The sequence below is a fragment of the Narcine bancroftii genome, chromosome 2 (genome assembly GCF_036971445.1).
Source record: "Narcine bancroftii isolate sNarBan1 chromosome 2, sNarBan1.hap1, whole genome shotgun sequence".
NCBI lineage: Eukaryota > Metazoa > Chordata > Chondrichthyes > Torpediniformes > Narcinidae > Narcine > Narcine bancroftii.
This window is the reverse complement of record NC_091470.1, coordinates 64490070-64503446: the sequence shown is the minus strand read 5'-3', so window position 1 is coordinate 64503446 and position 13377 is coordinate 64490070. Positions and strand designations below refer to the sequence as shown.

The 13377-nt window shown below is 40.5% G+C and overlaps 1 protein-coding gene across 7 annotated transcripts in view; it reads right to left on the bottom strand.

The window, feature by feature from the left end:
* ccdc175 (coiled-coil domain containing 175) overlaps window positions 1-13377 on the bottom strand; it is a 340062-nt gene that overhangs the window by 45859 nt on the left and 280826 nt on the right. For 6 of the 7 annotated variants that reach the window (XM_069916865.1, XM_069916861.1, XM_069916863.1 and 3 more), the window contains 4 exons: window positions 8567-8795; window positions 7745-7879; window positions 2477-2586; window positions 1218-1299 (listed from right to left, as the gene is read on the bottom strand). In XM_069916865.1, the coding sequence (XP_069772966.1) occupies window positions 1218-1299; window positions 2477-2586; window positions 7745-7879; window positions 8567-8795 (556 nt within the window). The remainder of the gene's footprint in view (window positions 1-1217; window positions 1300-2476; window positions 2587-7744; window positions 7880-8566; window positions 8796-13377) is intronic. The other variant, XM_069916860.1, reaches the window with a different exon arrangement.

Here is a 13377-nt window from a genome sequence, read left to right as displayed (position 1 = left end):
GATGGATTATTTACATATTAACAAAGTAGGGAGTGAATAAAAGGAACATATCTGAGTTTGATGTGAGTGGATAATTTCAATAGCTTTTTTTTTACACATTTGTAAAGGTTAATATTCAGTGCTTTCAGATGTTCTACCAACATAACCCAATAAATGGTTTACTTGCATCTGTTAATAAGTAAAATTGTAATATTTAAAGTGAAAAGTAACCATTAACCATAACCCTAAGTAGTTCAGTGGGTGGGTATCATACTCCCCAGAGGCTTCCCAACCTATATAATACAGGTAGTCTTCGACTCCCGACCTTGGCGAGATATGTCCACCCGCACATATGACCAAAATTTAAAAAAATCTTTATTAATACTTCATTTTTGTATTAAAAGTACTGTATACAGTTGTCCCCGCTCCCAGTGGCAGCCTGAAGTCCCCGCTTCCTGTTCCTTGCAGCAATCCAAAATCCCTGCTCCCTGACGGCAGCCCGAGTTCCCATTCCCCGTGGAAGCCTGAAGTCCCCTTTCCCCGCGGCAGCCTGAAGTCCCCTTTCCCAGCGGCAGCTCAAAGTCCCCTTTCCCAGCGGCAGCTCAAAGTCCCCTTTCCCAGCGGCAGCTCAAAGTCCCCTTTCCCAGTGGCAGCTCAAAGTCCCCTTTCCCAGTGACAGCCCGAAGTCCCTGTTTCCCACGGCAGCCCGAGGTCCCCGTTCCCCACAGCAGCATGAGATTCCGATCCCCATCAGCAACCCCAGGTCTCCATTCCCTGACTTACGGCCAAACCTGAGTGACAACCAATCGTTCGGTCCCCATTACAATTATAAGTCAGGAATCTGATTGAAAACTCGCTATCTGCCAGGATAATTACAACTCCACCACCCAGGTTAAAGCACCACATAGCTGGCACCTATCTACCATCCTAAACATTCATTCCTTTCACTAATGGTGCCCTTTACATGAGAACATGGCAGGCATTTTCACCAGATGGAGTTCAGAGATTCATGAGGCATTTCACCACCATTTCCTCAAAGGCATTTAAATAAAGACAATAATACTAGCTCTGCAAGTAACTCCCACATCCCGTTAGTAAATTTTAAAAAACAAGTAGTTACAGGTACTTTCACTTTTTACTTTAAAACTCTAAGCATTAATCACTTTCTTTAATCTCTGAATCATGTAATATTATTGATGCAACCAAAAGAATGATCTAACACATTTTAAAAATCCAACCTGTAAAGATCTTGTTTGTAAATTTTCAATTTCCTTTTTATAGTATACACTGAGGGTATTCAATTCCTCAGTCATGTTGCCCCTATTCAAAAGAAATGAACTTTTATTACGTTAGCACTAAAACACCTGCATGTTTAAAGATGGCAATAATTAAGCAAGTCATAGCCTTCATTTCAGAAAACCAACCAATTAATCTAGATCAAATACAGGTTATGTCGTACACAGAGCAAAGTTCATTTGCCTTGATCCAACAATTATTGTGATCAACAAATTGTTTTCCCATATCTTTAGACACACATTTGGTAGATTAGGTCCATCAAAAATATTTACATTTTGATTTGATTTAAGCAACAGTTCCACAGTTAACCTTTATTAAAAAAAATACACTGGCCTGAAATATGCTGCAAGTAACCTGAAACACAGGAGACTGCAATCTCCAGCAAAATACAAGTTACTGGGGGAACTCAGTGGGTCAAGCAGCACGAGCTCCTCCAGCCAAATGTTTTTTTTGTTGTTGTTCCTTGTAAACTTGTTGGCGATTGAGTAGAAATTCTTAGAGACAATGTGAAAGAATCAAGCCAATATTTGAATGTCTTCATCAATGAATAATGAGAAATATATTCACCATCTTTACTTCTCCCACCTCCTTCATTGCCTTCTCATACATCCTCACTCTGCTTTTTTCCTTCCTCACTCCTTCTCTCAACCACCACTCCCTCCTTTTTTCAACCCTTTCTTCTGTCTGTTTCCTTCTATTTTACTCCTTCCCATTCCACCTCTCCTTGGCTTTTCTCTGCTCATGACATTCATTCTTTGGAGGCATTTCCCTCTCCTTCTCTCCACTCTCGAATTTCAGTCATCCATTTGTTATCCTAAATTTTCCCTTTCTCCTACTCTCCTGCCTCCAATCAATATAAATCATTGAGATCTCTTTTCCTTTCTCTACATCCACAATCACCAATCCTTTTTCCCAGCAGTCTCCTCTATCTTTCTATCATCCTTTGGAAATTGGTAGGTCATTGTGAATTTCAAGCTACAGGACAAAAATACCCAGAAGTTTGACTGATTTGCATTGATAATGCTGTGTAATGTACATAGTGCAAGATAATTCTTATTATTTGTACATTCATGTCCCTGAAATTATATACAATAATATACAATAAATAGACCTCTCTGCACTGGTTAATTGTGTACCAATGTTTGCTCCACTTTAACATGAACTCTGCAAGAATATTTTATGAAATAGAATTTTTTTTTACTTCTTTATAAACAGTTCTCCAACTGCTTTTAAATTTTCACTGTGCTCGATTTGAAGAACAGATTCTTGCTTTTTTAAAACCATTTTCTGCATTCTTGATTGTGCTGTTTTCTGCATCGATTAAAAAAACAGTCATTCACAACAATGTTTCAGAATAAAAAACACTATTCAATCAGGTACAAGTAAAAATATTAATATCAAACTAATTCTTCTAATTTTGGTTAAAAATGGTAATAAATTATATCAACATACAAGTCTTCAGCTCCACTTCTTGGCTTCCTTTTCTTCAGAGTTACTGGTCCAGACTTTTTTCATTTTTTAGATCTATTATTGCTACCACAGCCTTCTATAGACAGGGTTTTACTGAATTTTATTTCATGACTACAACTTATTCAGTATTTATAGGATAAAATGTCCAATACATTGCACAAGTGTTATCAAACAACAAATTCAAAATAGCAGAGGTTTTATATTTAAATATATGCAGTATATATGCAGGTTTTGCCTCTTCAGGTAAAGGCTAGGAGAAGGTAACTCTGACTTCAAATCCCCGCGCTTGGCTAGCCCAGCCGTCAGTACCTGGAAAGGGCCCCAGCTATGAGCAAATAGCACATGTCAGTCTGGCAGCAGGGACTGGCAGCTGTGACAGAGTGCAGGAAACGGTTTCCCTAGCAGTCTGCAGCAGCAAACTTGGTGGGCGAAGGATCCCTAAGGACAATGGCCAGAGAGCACGGTCTTGGAACAGACCACTGCAGGGCAATCCCGCATCACTCTGGCTGCTGTGCCTCGCACTCCGCCAGGTCCAGTGGTGAGGGACCCAGAGGGAGGTGTTTGTCCTGGACATGCACTTGCCTCCAAGTCCATGCCCCGGCACATGGTGCCTAAAGCTCCATGGAAAACAGAACAAAAGTTCTGTGAGGACAGAAGAGCTACAAGGCACCGTGTTCATCTTCGCTTGTGAAGGGATGGGCCAAAGAGAGAAAAGAGAAGAAATAAAGTGAATGACCTTGTAATAACAGCTACAGAATGAGAGATGATGAAACCATTATGGAGATGTGATTAAAGGAAGGATGTCATTAGAAGCTGAAGATCCAAGGATACACTGTGTATCGAAAGGATAGGCAGATAGGCAGATGGAGTGTTATGGCTCTGTTGGTAAGGAATAATATTAAATCTTTAGAAAGAGGTGACAAAGGATCAGAAGATATAGAACCATTGTTGAGTTAAGAAATGCCAAGGGTAATGGTCATTTCTTGGCCCCTCCTCAGCACCCCACTCATCTCCTTTTATTCCTGCTGTATCTCCTTCCAATTTAAATCTTGACAAAGGGCCACAACACAAAATATTGACTGACCATTTCTCCTCATGGACATTGCCTGATTTGATAAGTCCCTCCACCTTTTCTTCCTTCATACAGGTTCTGCTGAACTGAGTGGCAGAGGATGTGGAAAAAGTTGGGATATGGGGATAAGATTTTGAGTTACCTCAGCTCATGCTGAGTAGAATGATAGGAACAGCAAGGAACATATTGCATTGGTAAAGCCTAAATCATAGCCAAGGAGTGGATGAAGATTCCAGCTGAAGATGAGCCAGAGATTCTGATAACATTACAAAAGTATCAATGACGGACTTGGTGATGGTATGGATAAAATATTCTAAACTCGTCTAATGAAATATATCAAGATTATTTCACAACTCTTACATTTTTTTGACAAGGATACATCAGGAAACTATAGACAAGTGAGTCGAAAATAAATGAAAATGTTCTTCTGAGATTCAGGATCTATTATTACTGATCAGTGATAGTAAACATGGCAATGCACATGAAAAATTGTGTCTCACAAATATGAAGACCTCTTTTTGAAGCAGCCACAAAGAAGACTGACAAGGGCAGGATAATGTTTTCTTGGACCTTAGCAAGGTCCTTTACAAGGTTGTGCATAGGAGGCTAATCAGAATCCAAAGTGAGCTAGATAATTGTATACAAATTTGGTTTGTAAAGGATTATATTTTTGAATCATCCAGAAGCAATAAAATTAAGTTTATTAATACAGATTCCCTGCATTAACCCAAGGTTTCAAAAGAGTCACGGCTATGCATATTAGAAACAGTACCACAAACTTCTCCCCAAGACCAGATGTGCTTTTGATTGACCATTCAAAGGAACATTAAAATATGCATTGTTCAAAACAGGTTACAGAAGCATTCATCATTTGGACAATCGAACAATACATTAGCCAATCAAAGTAACGCATTGTTAATACAAAGAGGCGATCAAGTAGTATCTGTCAAAATGAAACTGCTTCATTCATAAACATTTTCCACACAGCTAACAGCTGTCTGAGTCACTACAACTGACAAACCTGTCAAACCACAAGATAGCAAGATAGCATATCCAGGCTCCAATGAGAGGCGCCAATAATGTCTCCCATTCACCACAAATCCTAATATAACTTTTCCTCTTCTTTATGTACCTTAAGAACTCAATCAATTCCTGAGACTTCTGAATTACATGTGTTAATTAAATCTTGAAACACATATGCATTAGACATGGATGTTACACTATACTAGAGATAAGACTTTCTAAACAGGAGTTCAGCTGTTTGTAAGATAAGAAGTTTCAACAATATTGACTGTACATGTGAATGGTAGATTGATGTCAATCATTTACATTTCTTAAAAAAAGACACAATGTTTGGTTTAGCAAGGAACTGTCATACAAATTCAAAGATATATGCTTATCAATTTGTAAGGGATATGATGTCAAAAATAATATAAATATTGTGCTATTTCTCTGTGATCTTTGAATGAGATTCGATACTGACAAGAGTGATATTGTTTTCCTGACATCAATATCCCTTATTCCCATTGGCGTGACTTAATAAATGTTTTATTAAATGTGTATATATTTTTCTGTTTTTAACAGCACGGACTATCATAGGTTTGGTAGAAGGAAACAGAAGGCAGTAGTGGAGTGCTGTTTTTCAGATTGGAGCCTGTGTACAAAAATGTAATTGGCAGAATTTGCAGAAGACACCAAATTGCTGGTGTGATGGACAGTGAAGAAGACCGTCCATGGCTCCAAAACCAAATTTAGATCAACTGGGAAAGTGGGCAAAGAAACAACAAATAGAATTTAACTTGTTCAAGTGCAAAGTGATCCACTGTTGAAACTTTAACAAGAGCAAAACTTGCACAGCACCCCTGGGATATGCTGTAGAACAGAGACATCAAGGAGTACAAACATAATAGATCCCTGAAAGTAGTGATACAGATAAGCAAGGTGATGAAGAAGGCATATGGTGCACTTGCCTTCATCAGGTAAGACAATGAATACAAGAGTTGAGATGTCATGCTATAGCTGTACAAGGCATTGGTGAGAGTACACCTGGAATAATGTGTGCAGATCTAGTCTCCATACTTCAGAAAAGATGTGATTATGCTAGAAAGGGTGCAGGAAAGATTTACAAAGATACTGCCAAAAATCGAAGACTTGAGACTGGATAGACTGAGACTATTCTCCATGAGGTAAAGGGTGACCTGACAGAAGTTTATAAAATTATGAGGAACACAGAAAAGGTGGATTTTCAGAATCTTTCTTCAGGGTATGGGAACCAAAAACCGAATTACAAAGGTATTGGTTAAGAAGCAAAAGACTTGAAGGGGACCTGAGAGGCAAGTTTTTCCACACAGAGGGTGTGGGTTATATGGAACAAGCTATCAGAGGAAGTGAAAGAGGCAGATGCGATTTCAACATTTAAATGAAATTTGCTCAGATATGTGGGGAAAATAAAACTAACAAAAGAAGGCACTTCAATCACCATGGACATCTCTTTCTCTTTAACAATGTTCAAATATTCTATTTCCTTTTACTCATTAACCAGACAACCTTACCCTGATTTTAACTTTTCAGAAAGATTCCCTCCCCACTGTCCCTAAGACATAACAAGTTTCTTTTATTGCCTTGCCACTTCTGATGAAAAACTATTTAACCTGAAATTTTAACTGTTTATTTTCCCTCCCTCATTCAAAGTCAAACTATTCCAGCCAATTAACATCAAGGGAATAAAGGCAATCCGGGTAATAGCAATGAGATTCTTGAATCTCCTCTTGTAACACTAATCATGTACTGTTTCGACATGCCGAAAGAACTGTCTGCACTATTTTTTTGCACCAGAACTACTGTGAATATTTATTATTTAATGCATTTGTTCTTTAATTCAATTATGTTTACTTTTATAGTTTGTTTTACAAATATCGGTTCAGTGGCAGCAAGAATTTCAGTTCATATGTACATTGTACAAAGTATATGACAATAAGCACATTATCATTAAGATTATTTGTAATCGATATATTTTAAAGCACTTTACTTTGCTTAAACGTCTTAAAAGTGTGATTAATTTGACAGTTTTTGAATGTTTGTGATTGTTAGACACGTTTACACACAACCAAGGAATTTGCCAGCTTCATAAATTGATGAAGCTTGTGACAGAGTTCATCAGCTGTCATTGCCTTTCAGTGGATAAGGCTTTGTCAGCATCTGGCAATTTATTCTATTTTTGACCATGAGGTCATGCACAGTGAGAGCCTCCCTGATGTCTTTGCAGCTCGCTTTGTTAAGAAAGTTGCAAACAGAAGATCCACTGCAGGTAGGAGTGGACCCGGTATATAAGGGAGCAGCTCATCACTACTCAAGCAGAACTCTACTAATAGAGTTGGTATTTAGCTTGTTGCTGGCCTCAGAATTTCTCTCTCATTTAAAATCTTTTTTTTTTTCTTTTCTTTGTATTCACTTTCTTCCCAGCTACGACAGAGAAATTTCTCTATTCTCCTCCCATTACGACGACTCTGTTCTCCCTCTTCACTGGGATCGAAATGAAACTCGTGAAAGTTTGAATTTTCTAAGGCATGCTGCCAGACTAAATCTCAAAGTCAAAACAGCTTGAAACCAGAAACATTGCTCCCAATTTTTGACACAACAGCTTTTACTGATTCTGCTCTTCCCAGTTAGACTTCACCTGGATTCATTTCTTTGATTCCTTTTGTAAACCATCCACCCCTTTATAAATTATTCCATCAAGTCTCTCATCCCACCTTTTCTTTTATTCAAAATCTGGTGCACCTTCTGCTGATTATAGGTTGCCAATCTGCAACATTAATTCTGTTTTTCTCTCTCTTGATGTTATATGGCATATGGTATTTTTTAATTTCAAATTTCCAAAACCTACTAAATTTTGCTTTTGTATTAATGATTTCTTATTAGACTTACTGTAAGTCTTACCTCTTCCTGGACCGATAAATTATTGTTTAAGTTGTCCACTTCCACCTTTAACTCATCCAGTTTGGTTTTCTCTTTAAAATTTATGGTGTTTTGATCCTGAACCAGTTGGTATATTTCAGTAAACTAAAATGAAAGATTTAAAATGTTAGAATACAAATATACACAAACTGTTGAGAGTTAAGGCGACAAATTACCCAAGTTCACCAAACTTCCATGGGTACTAAAATCAACGGCTTCAACTCTTGACTATTATACATGTACATCAGGTTTAAAAACACACAATTATGGAAGAATAATTGGGTTGCAATGTGACACACTTTTGCATTAGAATCTATTCAAAGAATCAATAAACCCAGAGCCAATCTCAGTGAGGATATTTTAAAAATTGACATTTAGTAAAACTCATGAAAAAACTATTGTACTTTGCTTCCTCTCTAACATCTTAATTACAATTTGAAGAAGGGCTTTGAGAAAAGGCAATGCAGAAAACCTACTTTTCTAAACTTAATTTGTATGCTCAGAGGAATCAGTGATCATATTTACATGAATAATAATAAACATGATTTGATCTGGCCACATTTGTACAAATACCTCACTAAAATTGTTTTCCATTATCTACTTATTTAATTTTTGACTTAACTCAGAGTCTCACTGACCTTCAATCTCCCCAATTTCAGACCTGCTAACTCAATTATTTTATGAAAGAAAATTAGTAATTTTAATTTGTAACCAAAATAAGTTTGTTAGCATATAAATATCAAAATACAAGACAGAATTTCATTTTTATTTTAGAATGAAAAAAAAAATTACTTTTGCCATCGAGGATTTCTTTTTGGTTTTAAACTCATTTCGCTTCTTATCCATTTCCTCTTTTAATTCTGCAATATCTCTCATTACATCAATAATTTTCTGTTTCACATCTTGAATGTTATCATATGTTTCATTCAATGTGATTTGCTTATTGGCTCGATCCCCCATCACGTTATTTATCAGGAATATGATATCATTGTATTGTGCTCCTGCCTCTTGATGCACAGGGCTGAGGAAAGAAAGGATAAAAAAAAGTGTAATGATCAGGCCATTTTAATGCGCTTAATATGCTCTTGAAATTGATACATCTTCATTTCCAACATCTTAATTCTAAATTCAAGAGTTGATGAGTGATTAAAAAAAAACAATCTTCAGGTCAAATGTAGTTTTAATCATACTGTTGAGCAATCACAGAATGTAATTCTTTTTGAACTGTTCAATGAAAAATGCTCATAATTTCAGTTTAAATGTGCTTTTGTTTTCTCTGGATTTAATATTCCAATACATTCCTCTTCAGCCTCTGTTGTGTTGAGAAGAGTATCAGGTTTGGTGGGTTCACAGAGAGATGAGTCAGGACACAAGTGGTACAATCACACAAACTTTTATTAGCACCCGGGAAACAAACAGGGGAGAAGGTTAAATGGTACACAATTATTAATTCATATAAGCGATGATAAAGACATTCATCTTGGACATCAGTCGGTCTCCGACAGCAGTAAACCTATATTCGACCCCGCTCACACTATAAACAGGGTCTCCAACACATGCTCCTGGTTCCCTTATCAATGGGGGTGTGGCTCTACTGCAAGTATCTATCTATCTCAATACGGCCAGCTCAGCTTCAGTGTAGTGCACACCTTACTTGCAATCCTCCCAGCAACATCCACAGTAGTGACCTGGCATGGAGGGGTGTCGGGGCTTGGACCTCGAGGCAGAGAGAGCAAATGTGCTCTGCGCTGGTGCTAAATACAGGGCTAATCTGTGCTGCTGGCCAACAATGACCCTAGGTGATTTGAATTAGCCAACTGCAAGGTGTGCACTAATGGTTGGCTGGAGTCCAACCTTGATTGACAGGTGAAGTGTTCCGAATAAGTTCCAGACAGGAGGATGTGTGACCACCCGCAATACATACATTCCTCTACACACAACAGCCTCCCATCTTCCCCATCTCAATAATCCAAATGCATACCAAGTCCTGTTCACCAACACTCCTTGTTATAAATTATTTTTTCTTAATCCTTTTTCCCTTCCAAGTCTAACCACCTTCTACTGTGGATTCTATATTCTATAATAGGTCTCTTACCTATTCTAACACAAAACATTCCACCTATTTTGGAGCCTCCATGTCGATGCAATCATGAAGAAGGCTGCCAGTGGCTATACTTGTGAGGGGATTTGCTATGTCACCAAAGACCCTTGTAAATTTTCACAGGTGTACCATGGAGAGCATCCTAACTCGTTCCATCACTGTCTGGTATGGAGGTGCCAATACATGGGACAGGAAGAGACTACAGTTGTGAACTTGGCTAGAACTGTCAGTCTTCACTCCTTTAAGGATATCTACAAGAGACAATATCTCAAGAAAGAAGCCTCTCTCCTCAAGGACCATCAATACCCAGCCCATGCCCTCTCTCTCCTCAAGGACCATCAATACCCAGCCCATGCCCTCTCCCTCCTCAAGGACCATCAATACCCAGCTCAGGCCCTCTCTCTCCTCAAGGACCATCAATACCCAGCCCATGCCCTCTCTCTCCTCAAGGACCATCAATACCCAGCCCATGCCCTCTTTTTAATGGTATCATCATGAAAGAGATACTGGAGTGTGAAGACAAACACCCAATGGTACAGAAGCAACTCCTTCCCCTCTGCTATCTGAATGGACACTATCTCACTTGCTCTTCTTTTGCACTAATTTTTTAAATGTAATTTTGTACCAGTTGAGCTGCCCCAAAAATTAAATTTTGTGACATGATCATGACAATAAATTCTGATTCTATAATTGGCAAAACTTTAGCTGATTAAGGGCCTCTTCTACCCATGCCTTTTCATTTGGAACATTCTGCAAAATATACCTAGTACGTTTACTGCTCATGAAGCCTGATAAAACCCTTTGAACAATCTTTGGAAGCTCTGAATAAATTGTTGTTGGCCTTCCAGAAACAAATTGAGATAATGGTCATTAATTTAAAAATATATTAAAAACCGGCATCTTTTTCCTGGTGCTGGTACAGTGGAGAGAGAGAGAGAGAGAGAGAGAGAGAGAGAGAGAGAGAGAGAGAGAGAGAGAGAGAGAGAGAGAGAGAGAGAGAGACGAGAGAGAGAGAGACAGCAGCGCGACTAGGTTGGGTGGGGGTGGGAAAGATATGGTAGCGTGATTCGAGCTGGGGGGGAAGAGAGAGAGAGTCAGCAGCGCGACTCATTTGGGCAAGGGGGAGAGAGTCGCCAGTGTGACTGGAAGGGGGTGGATATGGCAGCACAATTTGGGAGGGCTTAAATCTGGGGCAGCTGGCTTTTGTTCTGAAATCTGGAAATATCTGAAATTCGGAACACACTGTCCCCCAAGGATTCCGGATAAAGGATTGTGTACCTGTACCAATTTACACAACCAAAAATCACAACAGGTAATTCTGAACAGTGTGGAGGAACAGAGGGATTTTGGGATCCAAATCCCTCAAAGTGTTCACACGTTGATAGGGTAGTTATGAAGATGTATGGTGTGCTGGCCTTCATTAGTCATGGTATTGAGTTCAAAAACCATGAGGCAATGTTGTATCTCTATAAAACACTGGTTAGGCCACACTGAATCTATTGCATTCAGTTCTGGTTAGCTCATTATAGGAAAGAAGTAGTAACTTTAGAGATGGTGCAGAGGAAATTTACCAGCATGTTGGCAGGATTCCAGAATATGTCTCATGAAGCAAATTTGACAGGGCTAGGTTTTCTCTCTTTGGAGTAATAAAGAATTGAGGTGACTTAAAAGAGGTATATAAGATTACGAGAGGCAACAGAGTGGAGAGCCAGCACCTTTTTTTCCTGGGGACCCAACTGCAAATACCAGAGGACATCAGTTTAAAGTGAGCCAAGGGAAATTTAGGGGAGATATCAGAAGCAAGTTTAAAAAAAACACATGGGAATGATGGGTTCCTGGAATGCATTGGTGGGGGTGGTGGTTCAGGTTGATACAATAGGGACATTTGAAAGTGTAGAGCTCATCGAAAGAATCAAAGACTTGTTGATCCAAACCAAGGCTTTTATTAGCAAAAGACAGGAGCTCTTCACAGGTGGCCGACCAGTCCAGAATGATCCGACCTGGCTAGGGACACAACCCTTTAAGGCCCAGACAATAGGCGTGGCTTAGCTCTCAGCCAATCGCTGTAAGCACAGTCTAGATACAGTAACTATATACACTATGTACATTGGTGATAGATCTGTACTATCACATTCACCCCTTCTTGGAGAACTGACCCTGGAAAAAAAAACGAAGGAGAGAATGAAAGGAAGGGGTAGATTAAGGACTGTAGCGGTCAGGGGGTCTGACCATCCGGCGTGACCGCCGTGGTGCCGGGATTGGGGTCACTGGAGTGGTGTCGCCAGCGGGCTCGTTGGGTGCGACCGCTCCTTCGCTCAATTCCTCAGTCATGTTGTCGGCAGGGTGGCCTGGGTCATTGGGGTGCTGTTGGTCCTTCTGTTGCGGCACGGGGCCTGGGGAATAAAGAGTTGGGGAAGGTTGGGTTGGGGGGTTTGCTGGGTCTACCGCATCCTGAGCTAGGTCCCGTACCGAAACAGTATCCTCCCGCCCGTCTGGGAACTCAACGTAGGCATAATGTGGGTTCACGTGGAGTAGAGTCACTCAGTCGACCAAGGGGTCGTTCTTTGAGTGCCGGACGTGGCGTCTTAAAAGGACGGGGCCAGGGACGGTGAGCCATGCCGGTACAGTGGTTCCTGATTTGGATTTCCTCGGAAAAAGGAACATCCTTTCGTGGGGAGTGGCATTTGTTGCGGTACATAGGAGGGAGCGGATGGAGTGTAAGGCACTAGTGAGAACCTCCTGCCAGTGAGAGGTGGGGAGACCTTTAGACCGGAGAGCCAGTGTAACCGCTCTCCATATGGTGGCATTCTCCCTTTCGACCTGGCCGTTACCGCGTGGGTTATAGCTCGTGGTCCTGCTTGAAGCGATACCACACTCCAGAAGGTACTGTTGCAGCTCTGCGCTCATGAATGAGGACCCCCTATCACTGTGGATGGAATTGGGGTACCCAAAGATGGCGAAAATACTGTGAAGGGCCTGTATCACTGAGGTGGCAGTGGTGTCTGGGCAGGGCACAGCGAACGGGAAGCGGGAGTACTTGTCGATGGCTGTAAGGATGTAGGTATTACGGTTGGTCGACAGTACGGGCCCCTTAAAGTCTACGCTAAGACGCTCGAAGGGGCGGGTGGCTTTGATAACATGGGAGTTATCCGGACGGAAGAAGTGTGGCTTGCATTCAGCGCACACCGAGCAGGCTCGGGTCATGGAGTGGATCTCCTCGATTGTGTAGGGTAGGTTGCGTGCCTTCACAAAGTGGGCAAACCTAGTGACCCCTGGATGACAGAGCACCTCATGGAGTTTCTATAGTCTGTCCATCTGTATGCTGGCGCACGTCCCCCTGGAGAGCGCGTCAGGCGGGTCGTTGAGCTTACCAGGCCGGTACAGGATGTCATAGTTAAAGGTGGAGAGTTCGATTCTCCATCTGGCGATTTTGTCGTTTTTTTAAATCTTACCACGCTGGGTGTTGCTGAACATGAAGGAGATCGCGCTTTACAGTGTAAAG